Here is an 18,902-nt window from a genome sequence, read left to right as displayed (position 1 = left end):
CATTTTGTGTCATATAATTCTGCTGTAATTTGTCCCTCTGCCTTTTTGACAAATTTGAGCCACAGTCTCTCTCTCAGCAGCATGCACTGGGAAAAAGAAATCCCCTGTGTTTGAATGAACGTCTATCAGAGGATGTGGGAGAATCCAGACAAGGATATTTCAGTGCTAGCTAATCAGCTAAGCAAGAGTTGGGCGTTAAGAGAATCAAGGTGTTATACCGGCTCTGTAGTCAGAGCTCAAAAGCCTGACAACACCAAAGCTCCAATGGTTTCTCACTCCAGCCGGTGAATCATCTTTATATCAGACATGAGTGAGATCAGCCCTTTTTATTCAGCACGCTGAGTGTTTTAAGAAGCCACTTTTATCTTCTTACTCTTCCTTACTTAGACTGTAAAAGACTTCAAGTTCTTGGAGGAGGGAATTAAACAAAAATTTGAGTGTCATACTCTTGTCGGACATTTAAATCTCTCTTTGGGGTAGGCTTATTTTTTGTGCTCACAAAGGCTGAATTTATTTGATTAAAAATACAGTTAAAACAGAAACAGTGTGAAATATTATTACCATTTAAAATAGCAGTTTCCCTTTTAAATACAATTGAAATGTAATTAATTTCTGTGATGTCATATTAAGCAATAAAGCCCAAAAAGCCATGCTTTACAGCGAATTTATAACAACTAAGGGGCGACATGAAGCGGAAAACATAAAACGTTTTCATACGCATAAAACATAAAACCGGTTATTCCATATATGTAGTAAGAATGATATAAATGAAAACAGTTTTCTTCCACCAAACTGTAGCTCTGTCTTATTTATAAGGCTGCGTCCTCCGGAGGTCGCATTTTAAGGCTGCATACATCAACGGGGAAGTCTCATTTAAGAAAAAGAACCGTTAAATTGCAAAGTAAAAAAAAAAAAAAATAGTATTTTAAACCTCACAAGGAATAACAGTCAATTTTATTACGGTTACTTTTCTTAAATAAGACATCCCCAATGACGTATGCAGCCTTCAAATGTGACCTCCGGAGGACGCAGCCTCCGAAATGAGACGCAGCAAATGTAGTTCTTCAGAATCAGAATCAAAGTGGTTGCCGAGCAAAAGACAGAAGTAAGCAAAGGTGTATGTTTGTAGTGTAATTTACAACGGCTTCAAACTCTGCTCAACCAATCAGAATCAAGGACTGGAACTATACATTTTATAAGCTGATTTTTTTATTAAAAAAAATTTTTTTTGGGTGTTCAAAATCATTTCTTACTGTCTTTACACATAAAAGAGTTGAAAACTTTTGCTAAAATAAATAAAAAAACAAACGTACTGATCCCAAACTTCTGAATGAATAGTGTGTATACAGTATACAGTAAGTTTACATACAGTATAATATAAATTTAACACACTTTTGCTAACCTAAACAAAATGAATGCATAGAAAACACTTTTTATATCTGAATTTAATACAGTAATGTGCAAGTATATGATCTGAAATCACCAAAAATACTATCCACAGAATTTGAACTGCTTATGACAGGTAACACTGTCTTCACCTCAAAGTGATTGGCTGCCATCCTCTCATTTGCATAAAGTAAAAAATGTCTACAACTTTTTGACGTTCCCACTGCTTACTCGGCTCGGCTGTCAATCCCACAATCCCCCATGCAAGCCTGCTGCTAAGCTCCAGTAGAGAACGAACTGAATATTCCCACTCAGCTCCAGACCAGTGGACATGCACGATCACACCAATAAGCTGTTGATCACCTTCAGAATTTCTTATCCATGCTTGTTTAGTTTTTCAACATCAAATAATTAGGACAAATGGCACTAGCTTATAAATAAATCATTCTCAAACCAGACAACAACTCTGATTTTCTGACAGCAGACGGCTTGCTTTGAATCTGGATCATCAAGCTGGTTCACGTGTAATTACTGTTCAAGACCATGAGCCCAACACAATCCTAACCCAGAAGAACTGTTCGTCCCAGTGAAATTGAAAAGCCAATTGTTTCCCTTTTCTCTTTTGTGTTTGTGTGCTCTATTTGAACTGCATCCTATTCAAAAAGCAATCTAATTATCCCTGTGTATCCCGGGAACCTGTTCTTTGATCTTTCAGTTAGAGATGCATTCTGCATCCTTTTTTATTTATCATCTCTCTACTTTGCTAGTTTTTGCTAGATTATATCATCTATTACGTGGCCCTGTTGTCAGTCATGCTTGTGAATTTTCTGAGATATTTATCAAGTGCTGACATCTCAGTAGTGTCAGGGGCCCTGATGGGTCTTTCTGATGTGAAAATGATGAAGTGTATCTGGCACAAAACAAAGCTAATTATCAAAGCACAATCATCTCTCTATGCCAGCCCTTTCTTTATTTATTTAGCGTCCTACTTCCTGTGCAGAGTTCCTTCATGAAACTCTCTGAAATATGGTGGGGGGTGTTTTATTTTTTTATCTAAGCATTTATCATTCCTATTTTTTCAATTCTGCCATTGTTTGTTTAGATATAAATCCAAGAGAAAACATGATTACAACTTATTTTAATTATTTGTTAATACATTTATTTTCAATTAATACTTATAGTCAGCAATGATGATTAATTTTATTGATTTCTTAAGGATCATGTGGTGTTAAATGTAAACGCTAATAAAAATTCAGCTTTGCCAACATGGGAATAAATTACATTTTAAAATATGTATTAAAATGGAAAAAAAGTTATTTTAATTGCTAATAATATTTATATTTTTACTGTATAAAAATGTATGTAAAAGCAGCCCCAGTGAGCATAAAAGATTTAAAGATATGACAAAAAATCTTCTTGACTCCAGACTTTTGACATTAGTGTATACAGGATTAGGGGGACAAAAAATCAATTAAGAATCAACCATTGAAAAAAAAAAATATTGGTTGGCATTATTCTGAAAATGGGGGTTGGGAGGGATTTTGACCCAGACAATGATTGATTATAGTACTAACATGTAATATTTCTTTCTGTCAGGGTGCTTTGCCATTCGACGACGATAACCTGAGGAACTTGCTAGAGAAAGTGAAGCTCGGGGTCTTTCACATGCCCCATTTCATTCCCCCAGACTGCCAAAACCTCCTAAGGGGGATGATCGAGGTGGACGCCACCAAACGACTCACGGTCAGTATCGTCATGCTCATAATTACAGTTTTATCTCATAATATCATCATTCAAACCTTGTAAAACCTGATACTGGGAAATAAAAGAGATGATTTATCTCCTAAATGTATCATGTGGCCTGAGGAATCATAGGTGCTGGTGACTACACTGTTTACATATGCTGGTTGGCGCTTCAGTTCCACAGACATCTACAGTATATTTAGCTGATTTCTATTAAATTAGTGTTATGGGTCTGAGAGCTCTTCTGCCTTTGAGCTGTCACTTCAGGTCAACACACAGCAGAACTAATCCAACCAGCCTGTCTGTCCGGATCTCACACATTAGCTTCAAAAAGCCTGCAAGTCTGTCTCTTTCTTTCTCTCTTTCATGGTCTCCTCATCTCTCCGCTCTTCTCCCTCAGTTACTATTTTCATTGTTCTGCTTCAGAGCCGCCCCCGTTTTGCCTGTAACATGCTGGAGTGACAAGAGGTTTATAAGCTTGTCCTAATACCAACCCTTTGAAATGCTCCAGTTTCCTTTTCTGCTTTCCAGAGAAAACAGATAGCTGTCTTCACTGCCCACATCTCTCAGTGATTGAAAACAATAGCGCTCTCCTAGGAAGGATCCAAACATAGCCCGTTTCCTGTGCGGTTTGTCAGTTATATAAAAGAGATCTTTTGTATGATTCCAGAGTGGGAAGGAAGTTGCCACTGTCTTATTGCCAGTTTGAAATATTATCTTATAGATCCAATTAAAACAAGCTAACGGAGCATTGCGGAGTACTAAAAGTACTCTAGTTCAACAGACATCTGGACAATGTGTCGTCATTGTTTCTTGAACACTGTCAGCACACATTCAGAGGGAGTTCACAAAGAATGATGGCACCAGTTACCTGCACCGTTTTATTGTAGCACCTGATTCTCTAAAGGAATTTAAAGGGCCAAAAAAATCTGTTCTGAAATTCAGTTTGTATGGCACAATTTATGAATAACTGCAATTCTTGCTGTTATATTGCTGATCACATTCATTGCATCATCATTTGATTCATTACAGCTGACATCAGTGATAGAAAATGTACAGAAAGATTTATTTTAAGGCAGTGGTTCTAAATCTTTTTGGCTTGTTTTCAAGCCTGTTTTGTCTTATTTTAAAGCAATTTAAGGCATCTTTAAGGCACAGCTTTAATTAGCTGCTAACATGCACATGTCTTTGTAGCTTCCACACTTTAAACCCGGGGAGATCAGAGGATGTGACAAGAGAGAGAAAGATAAGAGACGGCCAACAGGAAACTGCCTGATGTTTAGAGATGGATTCATTGCTTTTATGGAATCATGCTCTGCTGTCTTTATTTGCGTCTGTTAATGGATGGATAATGGTTTGCCTCATGTGTTTTCCTCTCTTTACAGTTAGAACAGATACAGAAGCACACATGGTACATGTGAGTATAAACTTCACTTTTTGTCTATTGTCCTGTGGCTGTTTTTGCTCAGTATCTGTCTGCGTGTTTGTGTTTGTGTCTATGCATGTCCTGTAAGTCCATGTGTGTCTCACTGCAATAACTGAGAACATACGGTACCGAAGAAGATGCTTTTCTAAGTAATGATATGACAGCAATGTGTGTGTGTTAGGAAAAGACCCTTAAGCTCTAGAGGGCTGGCTTCGCTCAATGTTTTTGCCCCCATAAGCAATGCCTTGTTTTTGTCTTGAACTGTTTTAATTTTAAACACACATCTCTCCAGTATCCAACATTTTGTATTAGTCATGATTTGTGACTGAGAGCCAGGGTTATAATAGTTCTGAATTCAAATTTGAACTTGAATTTAGCCATTTCTGTTGAGTGTAGTTTAATTTTAATGTTTTGTAGTCTAACAACTGGTGTAAGTAAATCATTTATCAGCGTAGTCTTGTGTTACTGTTGTCTAGAGGCACTTTCATGTTTAATGCAGGTGGGTTGTAAAGGTTTCAAGTTTTATAATATATTGTGTATCAAAAACTAAACTTTTTTATTTTTCATTTTATTTTGTTTTTGAGCCAGGATGAAAATAAAATGTTATTTTAGTTTAGTTTCAGTGCCAGGCAAGTTTTATTTTAATTTTCATACATGATAATAATGCTACTGGGTCCAAACTGACTCTTGGAGAAAATCGGCTAAAATATTCCGAATTGATTAAAAAATGATAATGTTTTAATTAATGTGTTAATTTGAACTGAGGGTCTACTACACTCTTATTGGTAGAAGAAAGCGTTAATCAAATTTACCAAAAATATTTAATAAACAAACACACAGGATTGTGGTTCATTTGTAGATGATGGGTGTTTTAAATCTCCAGAGCTTTCAGCTTTTTCAGACTGCATGTGGGTCTGTTTGTGACTTACACCACCAGCAAGGATCCTAGAACACGCCGGAGGCAATTACCATGTGTGCTCAATTAATGAAAAATAAACAAGAACACTAGATTATTTCACATGCTCTTGTCCTTGATCTTCTATTCAGAGCAGGAAAAAACGAGCCAGAGCCAGAACAACCGGTGCCACGGAAAGTGGCGATCCGCACGCTACCCTCCACTGAGGACATCGATCCAGATGTGCTGGAAAGCATGCACTCGCTGGGCTGCTTCCGGGACAAGAACAAACTGATGAAAGATCTGCTGTCAGACGAGTGAGTAACTAAGAATGAGACGCTCACATCCGTAAGGTGGTTTCCCATGATACCAAAGCCCTTTATAGCCTGTGATTAGACAAGACTGACTGCTTTTGCTTTTGGAGAGCATATGTGAGGGTAATATTATTTTACATCCTTGTTTCTTAGGGTTAGTAAACACGCAGTACAGCATCTTCGCTGCAGGCTATTAGAGAAGCCCATTCCCTCCCGCTCATCTGTCATCTCCCGTACTTTGCACAATTACTGCCCACACGCTCCGCTGTGCGCGATCAACTTCGTTAGCCCCACTGATAGATGGCCTGGGTGTTCCCTCCGAAAACATCACGGCCTCTGTCTCTTCTCTTGCCCAGCATTTAAACAATTCAGATGGCGCCTGCAGCAAAGACCGTTCATATTTACTTCCTGCTGTGTGGTCCAGGGCAGAAAAATTCAACACAAGCCCTCTCGCTGGGGATAAATACTTTTTGAACTCGCCCAGACTCTTGTCGGATATTTTATGTCTTCTTGCATCATTAATGAAATAAGAGATATCCTATGATCTCTGCAGGATGTCTTTTAGCTCTCTGGGAATGAGGTGCATGCTACTCTTTGCTCTTTAACTAATGAGGTTAATTAGCCTGAGCTGAAGGTTCTTCTGGAGATTGTACTACAGTATATATATCAGACACCTGTCTTGACCACACACGCATTTTGTTTCTCCGTGCCTACTCAACCTCCAGTGATAACCAGGAAAAGATGATCTACTTCCTCCTGCTGGACCGTAAGGAGAGGTATCCCAGCCATGAGGATCAGAATCTACCACCCAGAAATGAAATTGGTAAGAACGATTCAGTTAATTCGTCTGAAATCTGTTCGTTTGTAGTTCAACCTTAAGTACATTCACAACAGCTTTGTGATGTGAGGTTATTTCCTCAACCACACAGACTTGGAAAACTAGTGGAAACAAAAGGTTTAAAAGAAAAAAAAAGAAAGAAAAAAAAAAGACCACGAAACCATAGTTTTCTATTGAACAGTGTGTTTCCTGATGAATCATACACAGTAAAAACTAAAGACATTCATTATTAAAGTAAACGGGTCATTTTTTTAAAACATTTTCTTGTAATTTACACTACTATTCAAAAGTTTCAGGTTTTTTTAATGTTTGTGAGAAATGTTTGCCAAATTTACACTGCACGATTTTGGACACGATTTCCACTCGCCAACAGGTTTTTGCAGATTGCCAAAAAATGCCTGAAATCTGAAGCAAATCGATGCTCATTCATGCGAATTCAGGCGTAACAATCACACCGTGTGAATCATCAAAAACAAAAAAATACATCAGCACTGACCAACAGCCAATGAGAGAGCAAGATACAGGGCAGTGGGAAGTTTGGGGAGGAGTTATGGTCACACTTTATTTTAGGATCCAATTCTCACTATTAACTAACTATTAACTATGACTTTTGCCTCAATTACCTCATTATTGGCTGCTTATTAATGGTTTATAAGGTAGTTGTTAAGTTTAGGGTATTGACTAGGATTATGGATGTCATGCATTAAATGTACTTTATAAGCACTAATAAACAGCCAATATGTTAATAATAGACATGCTAATAAGCAACTAGTTATTAGTTTGAATTGGACCCTATACTAAAGTGTTACCAGAGTTATGAAACAAAGTTTGCGGACCAGACAGAGGTGCTGGCGATTCTTCCTATTGTAAAGCCATGCCACGTGTCACGTTATTCTTCAGAAAACATTCTAATTTAGTGCTAAAGTAACATTACTTTATTATTATGAAATTATGAATGATGAAAATGCTTGTGCTGCTTAATATTTTGTGGAAACCATGATTTAGTTTTTTAGTTTTTTCAAGATTTTTTGATGAATAGAAAGTTTAAAAGAACTGAATTTATTTGAAAAATCTTTTGTAACATTATGTCTTTATTCTCACTTCTTATTGATTTAATGCATCCTTGTTGAATAAAAAGTATTAATTTCTTCTCAGAATAATAAAGCTTACTGGGATTTGCATGCTTTTGAGGGCTGAGAGACATAATGAAAAATATCGGCTGTTCAGTTTTTCCCATTATGAACCCCACAGGCTTAATGGGCTGTTTTCAAGTGTTATGGATCATTGAATTTATCAAATGCTGGTTTCTTCAGATCCTCCCAGGAAGCGAGTGGACTCTCCACTCTTGACGAGGCACAACAAGAGGAGGCCAGAGCGCAAGTCCATGGAGGTGTTGAGCGTGACAGAGGGTGGATCTCCAGTTCCTGTGAGACGTGCCATCGACATGGCACAACACGGACAGAGGTACAGCAACACATCTCTCGCTCCTCTATTATTTATGAAACCCTACAATCGGAGCAGTGAGTGCCACAGTAAAACACAGCTGAAAGGATGTCACGTTTTGTGGAGCCTTGAAAGGGAAAATTGTAGAAAATCATGTCTGTTAAAAAAAGCCAAAATAAACTTTGGATTGGCAAAATGAAGTTCACAGTTATCAGCATACTAGCTTTGTTAAAAATGCATTTTAATTGCACATGAAGAGTAAAAGAAATAAGATCAATGAGCTCAGCTTAATTCTTTGGAAAAGGAAACCTATGATTTCAAAAGCTGAGTGTTTTACTATTCTCTGACAAACTGTTTCACAGCTAGTCGAGCAGCATGCTGAATGTGCCATATGGTGAATTTGAACTTCTCAAAGTGCTTTTAAAGGGAACAATGGGATTTCTAATGTGCCTTTCATTTTTTTTGTATCTTTGACATTTTATTACAAATTCTTTTTTACTTTTTTCCATGTCCATTGTTATCCATTTCATCAGCCCCGTTGTCCTTGCCCTGTATAGATGCTTTGGTTCAGCTCCATGAATACTTTTTTAAATTACTCTTGACTTTACTCTCTCTTACTGTAGTAAATCTGTTTTCAGTAAAAGCTTGGATATCTCAGATGCCAACCCCATACTGCAAAGCAAGGAGGAGAGGTATAAACCACCGCCATGCTTTCCTTTCCGTTCTGAAGATGCAGTGGGGTTTTAACACTCGAAACATGCCACAGAGAGCACTGGCCAGTTATTTCAACCACTGACATTTAAGATCTTAAGAGCTTAGTTTGCTTGAGAAGGAAGTTTTAAAAAAAAGTGGAAAGTGGAGGTTGCACGTGAAAATATGAGTTTTTTCCTTCTGGTTTTGCCTCTTGGTTTTGGTAAAGCAGCGGCCCTCTGGCTCCCTCCACACACATCAAAAGCATCTTATCTCCCTTATTTTGCCTTTCATGTTTCGTTTGATGTCTGGCATTTTTGTCCCTTGGTAGATCCCAAATTGTTAATTTCTTCCCCTCGCTCTCGCTCTGCCTTCATGCTTCTCTTGCCTTCACCCTGGATGTTTGTTTTTCTTAGAGTGATGTGTGCACTTACAGTAGGTGAGAGACAGAGGTTATCCGATTGTTTGTGTTCATCTGTTCAAGCATTTTTCTTCGACCTTGAGTTTCACAGTCCTGTCCTACGTCTGCATCCACTCAGACTGTTTAGTCTGCCAGATAATAGAACGGGAATTGAATATTATTGATTTTTCTTTAATAACTGCATTGAATATAGCTGCACTGGTTTAGGTACTGGTAACTGAATACTTTACTGACATGCTAGATAGATCAACTACATGCTTATGCATTTTACAATTCAAAATGTAACGACTTAATTGGACCAAAAAGCTCCCCTGCATCTTTTATACAATTTTAAACAGCAGTTTTACAAGCAGTAGTTATCTTAATATAGTTATAGCTGCATATTAACGATAATACATATAATACATACGCAATACATATAAAATCTTTTCAAATACTGTACAATGCTTAAAAGGAGAGAAATATTAGCTCGTATAGTTACTGTCGTCTAGTGCTTGTCCTTTCCTCCCATGAATTCCATAGTCATTTATTACACATATAAAGAGCTCTCTTCCTGATGCTGTCTTTTGGGTAAGCCAATTAGCTGAATGCAAGAGGCATATAATGAACATCAGCATTGCGCTGAATCAGGCCGCAGTGCATTTGGTGTTGTGATTTTAATGCTTAAATGATTAAAGACAATTTGAGACCATCGCATAATTCTCATCTATGTAGCCTTTGCAAATGCAGTTGATCAGTTTATGGATCAAATCCTTCCCGGAGTCAATTCGTGTGAGTCTGATGTTGACACCGTTAGGGATGATTTACTGTTTCAATTTGCCTTGATGACAAAACCCATTGTGTCCACGGTCAATTAAATCCCAATCATTTATTGGAGAGTTACTGAAGCTCACCATCTAATACACAATGAAGTTCGGAAGAACCTCATACAGAACCTCATAAAAGGTTGTGATGACCTTTTACATCCTTAGGAGGAGAAATTATAAATTGCTCAAATTTAAAAGCAACTCAAATTGTAAAAAAAATAGCATAATCAACAAAAAAGACCTAAAGGCCTATATAGAAAGTTGACATGTAATTAACAGAAATGCAAGGTTTATAGAAAATACAGTATAGAGGTCTGGTGTTATACTGCTGTCTCTGTCCAGGAATAAAATCAATTATAAATCATCCTTCATCCATACAACATGCTGAATCTCCTTCAGAGTTACGACAGTGTGCTATGTGTGAGGCAGAAATGTCTTTACTATGTATGTTGTGTAACTTTAGGTCCCGGTCCATCAGCGGAGCCTCTTCAGGTCTGTCCACTAGTCCTCTCAGCAGTCCTCGGGTAAGCCTTCATTCCATATTAAAAAAGAGAGAGTCTGGTTGTGTTGAAACCCATGCCAGCTGGTGTGGCGTCTATCTATAGAATATGCATTGATGAAAATATAATGGCACATGCCACATCTGTTTAATCTTCAGCATGGATATAAGCATTGATTGCATAATGCAGGGCTCTTCAACAGATAGTACTGCTGGGTATTGTAAAAGTATGTAAATCCAACAGTTGGGAGCCATTCAACAGTTTGGGGTCAGTATAGAGTACTTCTGTTTAACAAGAATGCATTCAGTTGATCAAAAGTGACAGTAAAGACATTTACGTTCGTTACAAAAGCTTTCCATTTCAAAACAATGCTGTTCTTTTGAATTTTCTGTTCATCAAAGAATCCTGCAAAAATTATATCATGGTTCATGTACCACTAAACATTTTAAGTATCACAACTGTTTTCAACATTGATACTAAGACGAAATGTCTTAAACACCACATCAGCATATTAGAAAGATTTCTGAAGGATCATGTGACACTAAAGACTGTTGTAATGCTGAAAATTCAGCTTTGCAATCAAAGGAGTAAATTACATTTGAAAATATATTCAAATGTAAATCGGTTATTTTAATGCTATATTATTTCACAATTTATTTATTTATTAAATAAAAGCAGCTTTGGTGAGCACCTTCCAAAAACATTAAGAAATCTTACCAACCCCAAACTTTTGAATGGTAATGTATGTTTATAAATTGCATTAATATGGAACCATATGCACGTTACTACAATACAGGTTTAAAGTGCAACACTAAATTTTATAAAATATGTAAAAAGGGGACATTGTTCTTTCTTGTATCCGCCAAGTGGGTCCTTGAAGACCACTGCATAATGGAACAAGAAAGTTGTTAGTGATGATGGAGCATAAATGATGATTCTCTATAGAGTTAGCTTTGTTAAACAAGACAGCAAATCGTAAATTACCTATAAGCTGAAATGCAGCCGCAGTATTGCTGTCTGCCCCAACAGATCCACTACTTCTAGCCCAGTCAGTCTACCATACTTAGCATAATTACTGCTAATCTATGCCCAGTTCACAGGCTTGTTGCCTGGAAATATTTGAACCCCAAGTCACTAATGGCTTGTTAAAATCCCTTGAAAATCCCTGGTTTCTTACTAACAGTGAAGCCTCTGGATGTAGCCAGCTTTTACAGTTGATTTGTTTAAAGGGGCTAACCGATTACAAATCCACTACTAAGACCTCCCAAAATGCAGTCCTTGAGATACATCAAGGCATTCCCAGCAGGATTCATCCCAAAGTCAATTCTGAAGCCGATCTGATCAAATATTCTGCATTTTGAAATGTTCTACATTTGGAGAATGTCTGCAGCGGTGCCCTTTCACTGATGAAAATGGCTCACGTAGAGAACAGGCTTGCTGGAAGTAATTTGAATTAGTCTGTGAAGAACTCCTTGATACAGCTCATCTGAGATTAGTTTTACTGCTCAGACACAGACTTAAAGGTTTGTCATGGAAGAATATTCCCTGCTGTATGAAAGAGCTTTAAAAATCCATTTTATTGCATTCGTGTTCTTCTTTATGCCGTGCTATGGTTGCGGCTGGCACAGTTAACACTCTATTGTATTTCTTTGATGTTTTACAATATGCTTGATGAGCTTTCACTTGCTGATTGTAATAACACTCTTTACTTTTAGTGGCCTGTATTGAATCAATCCCCCGTTTCTGACCCAGATATAATTATTATTAGCATCATCTGTCATAAACAGCATCCTCATATCATACCTCCAACAGCAGCATTGTACTCTATGCTCTGTTTAATGGTCAACTGCACTTATTTCCTCTAGCCATTTTGAAAGTGCGGCGCTATTGTCTTGAAAAACTCGTTAATTGAGACAGCATATATTTCTGTATCACATTTTATGTTAATTCATGATGATTATTTACAATTGTTCTATGAGGTATTCTGACAATAGCGTCCTTTTACAGCAAAGCCTTGCACAAGTTTCCTGCTTGCTCAGTCAGTGCTGACAACACCTCTTTTATTTTCATCCCAACAACAACCCAGAGCTTTTTTGTTGCTAATTTCTGTTGCTGATTTTGATTTGTTTTTGGAACACTGGTTTGGGAACATTTTATTTCCACTGTCTTGTTGCCTTCTGGCTGGTTGTGCTAATGGCATGTTTTTTTTTTCTTTCTTTCTTTCTGCACTTCCTCCCTCACTTCTCATCTCCGGTGGCTTGTTCACCATCTTTTCATGTTCGGTGTCGGTGTGTGTGTGCGTCTGCGCCGTAATGCCTGTTAACTACGGGGCCGTGTGTTGTGTGTATGGGCTGTGTTTGGCTCTTTTTATGCTGCTGGCTCTGTGCATGCGCTCTTATAGCCCATGCGGCGGTTCGCCGTTCCTCCACAATCCGCAGAACTCACGCAGTCACCCAACCACAGCCCCACCCACGCGCCTGTGTCCCGGGTGAACGGCACAGGCCCCCACTCCCCTAAAACCTTTCAACCAAAGACAGTTGCCCATCAGCCCAACAACAAAACCCAGACCCTTCCAGCCAAGCCCAAAGTTGCAGACAAGCCCCTGCAGGCCACCAGGTCCAACCCGTTCCCTAACACAACAGCCGTGCCATCTGTGGCCAAGTCAGAACCGTCTACGCCCTGCCAACCCCTGCCCCCGCCGATGCCCGGCAGCCCGAAAGTGCGCCGCCCACTGCTCACGGTGCCGCCCAAGCTCTCCGTTCCCCTTTCACCACTTTCGCCCATCCGGCTTCACCACCTTCACCCGCTGGCCGGGACTGACCACAACGGCAAATCTATCCCCACCTTACAGGTTACGCCCCACCCCTCCCCCAGGGGCAGCCCATTGCCAACTCCAAAAGGAACGCCGGTGCACACACCAAAGGAGAGCCCAGCGGGGACCCCTAGCCCCACGCCACCCCCCAGCCCCTCCATTGGAGGCATGCCGTGGAGAACACGCCTCAACTCCATTAAGAACAGCTTCCTTGGCTCACCACGCTTCCACCGCAGGAAAATGCAAGGTAGAGACATCTCAAAGCACTTTTTAATAATCTTTTACCTCAACCTGCCCAGGGACTGCAAAAGGAAAGTTGCCATTTTGGCTAAATCTAGGAACATTTACATTGTGTAATGTCTCTAATTTAAATAAACATGGGATTACCTTTTTAACCTGAATTTAGAATTTATTACTACATTATAATATACAGTGAGAAAAAGAGATTCATTTTGAAATTTACTAAAAATAACATTTAAGAAATTAGTGTGTTTTAATACTAAGGGATCCTTTGCTCAAAAAGGAAAAATTCTGAAATGTCTAATAGTACCGATTTATAATGGAGCCCTTATAATATCCTAATTTTATATGGCACTAAAACAATGATATGCAGGATCAGGTGTAAAATAAAGCACCATAGCCTATGTACATATACAGTAAAAAGCATTTAGGTGAATGAACGAAGCTTGCTAATCCTTTTTTATTAGGGTTTTAGGTTGACGTTCCCCTCTTAGTGAGGGATATTCTCTAAGGACTGATTTTACAGATCGTTGGGTAATAAACTCAATGCTACTCCATTATCAGCTCTATCTGCTGATATATCTAGTAATGATAATGAAAACTGCACAAGCATCTCCCCTCACCTCCAGCTGTTCCTCTTTCCCTCTTCTACTGGGAAGAGGATCAGATGAGCGGATAGAAGTGGGGGTTGAATTACTCTTAATCTCTGCAGGTTTGGAGTAATTAGCTGTGGTTAATCAGCATTCCCCTCCTCAGGTTGTGAATGTCTAATCGCTCAGGATATAGAGTATGACGCAAATTCCACTGAGGCTTGTTCGCTTTGTCTCTTTCCAGTTCCCACACAAGAGGAAATGTCCAGCCTAACACCAGAGTCTTCCCCCGAGTAAGTATTAGCAATTCCCAAAGACAATCATTTAAAATATGCAGTTTTATTGAATCCCAGAGTGTGAAAGAAACTTTAAAATACTCAATTATAATTGAATTAAAATAAACGTTAGTTCAATACTCATTATTCTACTAGGTGTGGGGCTAAATGTATCACCTTTTGCATTAACCTGAGCTGTTGAGAGTTAAATCACCAACACTCAATTAAAACTTAATGAAGACACTTCACTTTTGCTCTGTGTGCTTACTATTTCTCCAGATTTTAATCTAATTTAAAAGGAGCTCTGAAAACTCTGCAGTTAAAGTTAATGTGGTGGTCCAAACACTGTTCCTGGCCCCATTAGCCTAGTTTGTTGCTGAAGACATTATCAGGGAATAGTTCGTCATGAATAATTCAGTGTTTTAGTTCCACTTAGCTTCACAGGCACGCAAAGCAGCACCACGGTGGAAACTTTCTTCTGGAGTGTTTTCCTCTTATTTTGCTGCTGTTTTGTTAAGTTCTTGGTGAGAGAGTGTCACAGTATGTTGGGCTGGCTCAAAGATGGCCTTGATAGTCACTGACTGTGGTAAAATCGCTGTGATTTCAAGCAGCGTTGAGAAATGAGCCATATGCCAGCATCCAAACCTACACACAGGCTTTTGTCTTGAAATATTTTAACTTTTCAACTTTTCAATACTTTTCAGTTGTCAGCAAATTGTGTATCATGACAAATGTAGGTATAGTTTTAAATGGAGCATGTGAACATTAAAATCAATTAAAATACTGAAAAGAATAATACAATAGATTTTATAGAAATAATTGTTTTTGAGGTTTGTATGGTGCTGCACAGTATTCGTCATATGTTAGTCCATCATATAATGTCACTTCATGTAATATAAAGTCATCCATGTTTTTGTTTCTTGCGGTGTCCCAGAGAAACCATCTTTTGATGGTTTTGATGAAGTTCATCCTACTTCCTCTACTGGTGAAGCTGAAATATATATGCTACATTTCAACAGTTTTGAATATCACAAAAGATAATATAAGGTTACAAAATATTTTTGTTTTGTATATGCTGATCGTTGAACTGTCATTTAATAAAAATCCACCCAAAATATATATCTTAGTTTCCAGGCACAATTGTTTTACCACTGATGATAATAGGAAATGTTTTTTGAGCACCAAAGGATCGTGTGACACTAAATACAGGAGTAATGATGCTGATAATTGAGCTATCCACCATGGGAATTAATGACATTTTTAAAATAGAAAACTGTTGTTTTAAATTGTAATAACCTTTCACAACATTGTATATTGTTTTTGCTGTATTATTGATCAAATAAATGCAGTCTTGGTAAGTATAAGACACTTCTTTGAAAAAAATATAGTCAAAATTTGAGAAGAAATGCCAGTTTTCTATTACAATGTGTTTTGTCTGTAACAGCATGCGATGTTATTAAGTTTACTCAACTCATAGTATGTGACTTGAGTGATGTATATATGTATTGTGTTGTCTTGTTTACTCATCTTTTTCTTTTTCACAGACTTGCCAAAAAATCTTGGTTTGGAAATTTTATTAACCTCGAAAAGGAGGAGCAGATTTTTGTGGTGATTCGGGACAAGCCTCTGAGCTCCATCAAAGCAGATATTGTACACGCCTTTCTCTCTGTAAGTCTCCAATGAGTTTGTGAATTCTGTGTTCATTTACTCACCCTTATCTTGTTCCAAACCGGTTTAACGTTTCTTACTATCGTGGGGCTTTTAAGTTTCAAAAATGATGCAAAAACACTATAAAAATATCAGAAGTATCAGACTTGTGTGCTATATTCCAAATCTTCTAAAGCCGAGCAATTCTGTGTGAAAACAAACCAGTATTGAAATAATACACTGATAATCTTCTGCTCTAGTGAGCTGTTTAGCTCTGCAAGCGAATTATTGAGCTGAATTGAACAAAACATTCAAACCAGTGTTGTGAACTGTATCAATTGATTAATTGAAAATATCAGACTCAAAATAAAGAATCATTGGCAATCTTATATCACTTAACTCATGAATGCATGAAACAGAGCTAGGATGGATGTCTTGATTTTCAGTGGATAACAAATTTGATTTCATTTCACAAATCACATGACTTCAGAAAACCTAAAAATGTAGCATGCAAGTTTTGACCCCTACTATGTGAAAAAAAAATTGACATCTTTCAGAAAGGTCAAATGGTCCTGAAAAAAATATGCACACTTGTACACTTGCGGAGTTCAATTCTAAACTTGTTTAGAATTTTGGCTCTGATTTTCTTATTTTGGAAATGTTTAAACTGAAATTTATTTTACAGCTTTATGCTCATAAAATATAATTTAGTACCATAAAATCCCCTAAAAAAATCAAATAAAGTGTTCCTGTGGCTCAGCGGTAGAGCATTGTGTTAGCAGTGCAAAAGGTAGTGGGTTCGATTCCCAGGGAACGTTAGGTAAAAAATGTTAGCTTTAATGCACTGTAAGTCGCTTTGGATAAACACGTCTGCTAAATGCATAAATTTAATTTACATTAAAAAAAAAATATTTTAAATACTACCTATTAGAGAAAACCATTATTAAACTAAGATATAGTACATTCATTACTTAATAAAACACACCACAAAGGGCTAAATAATTACACAATGTTCATTTTGGGATGACATGTTCTCTCAGATTCCCAGCCTCAGCCACAGTGTGGTGTCTCAGACGAGTTTCCGGGCAGAATACAAATCCACGGCCGGCCCCACCGTGTTCCAAAAACCAGTGAAGTTCCAGGTGGACATCACCTACACCGAAAGCACGGCTGCCACCAAGGAGAACGGCATCTACTCTGTCACCTTCACACTGCTCTCAGGTAACCATGCCGACAGTGAGAAGCCCGTTCTGATGTCATAAACTCACTGGCAGCCAATAGAAACACAAAGGTGCGTGTGTGGGTGATGGAGAGGCTGGTTGATGATGTTGAACTTTGTCTTTCACAGTGGTGAGACATTTTTTTCTCTCCCTCTCTCTCATTCTGCAAGCAATCCCCTCCTCCATTACACTCCCCCTCTCTTACGAAGACTCTGAAAATAGACCCACTGCTCAAGGGGGTAATGGAAAAAATTAAACTAAAAGAGGCCTTTTTGCCTCCTGGTAATCACTATGCATTTTCAACCTGCTGTGTTTCAAAGGACAATCCAAAAAGATCCTGTGCTGCTGGTGCCATTACTGCAAACCCTGTCCCTCGCTTTTCATTCTCCCCCTCGCTCTTTTTTGCTCTCTTGGCTACACAAAGGGGATTGAATCTTGTTCTTAAAGTCACACATTTTAAAGTGCGTGTGTGTGCACATGCCATAAACTCAGCTCCATAGAAATCAGCCTCATCCCATTAGACTTTATGAGGCAGCCGCTAGGGGGAATAAACTCAGGATGTGTCAGCATAAATGTACATTCATTTCGAAAGACACATGTGTACCAGATTGTACAGGATCATTGTGAAACATTTAAATGGGTTTCTGTGTGTGTGTGTCCCTGGCAGGTCCCAGCCGACGCTTCAAACGGGTGGTGGAGACGATTCAGGCTCAGTTGTTAAGTACACATGAGCAGCCTGGTGTCCAGCAGCTGTCTGGTGAGTGGCCAATCACTCCACTGACACACCTCTTCCTCTCTCTCTGTTTCTGCTCTCTTACACAGCATCCTGAACATGCATGGCGCCTAGCCCACCCTTGCAGAGCACTGAACGCTGCACACACCCATCAAGGTCAAATGAGTCTTTCCAGTGTTTAAAATGGTTGTTAGAGGTGGTTTTACAGACGTTTATAGGCCATCAGAATGTTAAAATGAAAATTAACTTCTCTAGATGCAATGTATCCACTGTTCCATTAATGTCGGATGTGATGTCTTATCTAAAGGTGCTGGAAGTACACATTTGACCTTATCAGAGCACATTGCACAGAATTGCATTGCAAGGCACTAGCACACATGCACAAACTCTCCTTAGCAGTCACACACACACTCACTCACACACAGAGCATGCTAAAGCACACTCGCGTGTATTAACAAGGGTTATATACATAGTCAGGAAATGTATTGCTGATATTTAAATCAAACCTGTGTCCCAAGTAAATCAATGTGGCTTCAAATTGTTCATTCTACGAGCAGAAATGTGATGGGCTAGACTGTGGTTCCTGCTGGAGATGATGAAATGAAAGAACAGAGAAATCCTCTGCCTGTCTTCTCACATGGCTGTGTGCACATGGTGACGAGCCTGTTACAGCTCCCTCTGCTGGACAGCCCCAAATCCGTACTGTCCAAAAGTAATATCACTGAGTAATACAGAAAAGGGAATTTGGCATTTCATAATACCATAATATCATTCTGCATTCTGTCTACTGTGCACAATAAATACATTTTCCATGTGCATAAAATACCTGGATGACGTCCAAGTTCAGTGTATTGGAATACATAAAGGGAATCTATGTAGTGTGTGCATGTATATATATATATATATATATATATATATATATA

General features: G+C 38.4%; 1 protein-coding gene across 4 annotated transcripts in view; it reads left to right on the top strand.

Moving 5' to 3' along the window:
- Nucleotides 1-18,902, top strand: part of LOC127962646 (serine/threonine-protein kinase BRSK2-like) — a 119,905-nt gene that overhangs the window by 92,966 nt on the left and 8,037 nt on the right. For 3 of the 4 annotated variants that reach the window (XM_052562275.1, XM_052562274.1, XM_052562276.1), the window contains exons 8-18: nucleotides 2,983-3,129; nucleotides 4,515-4,546; nucleotides 5,603-5,767; nucleotides 6,490-6,587; nucleotides 7,916-8,066; nucleotides 10,426-10,486; nucleotides 12,864-13,521; nucleotides 14,349-14,397; nucleotides 15,924-16,047; nucleotides 17,067-17,247; nucleotides 17,914-18,003. In XM_052562275.1, the coding sequence (XP_052418235.1) occupies nucleotides 2,983-3,129; nucleotides 4,515-4,546; nucleotides 5,603-5,767; nucleotides 6,490-6,587; nucleotides 7,916-8,066; nucleotides 10,426-10,486; nucleotides 12,864-13,521; nucleotides 14,349-14,397; nucleotides 15,924-16,047; nucleotides 17,067-17,247; nucleotides 17,914-18,003 (1,756 nt within the window). The remainder of the gene's footprint in view (nucleotides 1-2,982; nucleotides 3,130-4,514; nucleotides 4,547-5,602; nucleotides 5,768-6,489; nucleotides 6,588-7,915; nucleotides 8,067-10,425; nucleotides 10,487-12,863; nucleotides 13,522-14,348; nucleotides 14,398-15,923; nucleotides 16,048-17,066; nucleotides 17,248-17,913; nucleotides 18,004-18,902) is intronic. The other variant, XM_052562277.1, reaches the window with a different exon arrangement.

Source organism: Carassius gibelio, chromosome B7 (assembly GCF_023724105.1).
Source record: "Carassius gibelio isolate Cgi1373 ecotype wild population from Czech Republic chromosome B7, carGib1.2-hapl.c, whole genome shotgun sequence".
Classification (NCBI taxonomy): domain Eukaryota; kingdom Metazoa; phylum Chordata; class Actinopteri; order Cypriniformes; family Cyprinidae; genus Carassius; species Carassius gibelio.
Note: the sequence above shows the minus strand (reverse complement) of the source record. Positions and strands in the feature narration are given on the sequence as shown.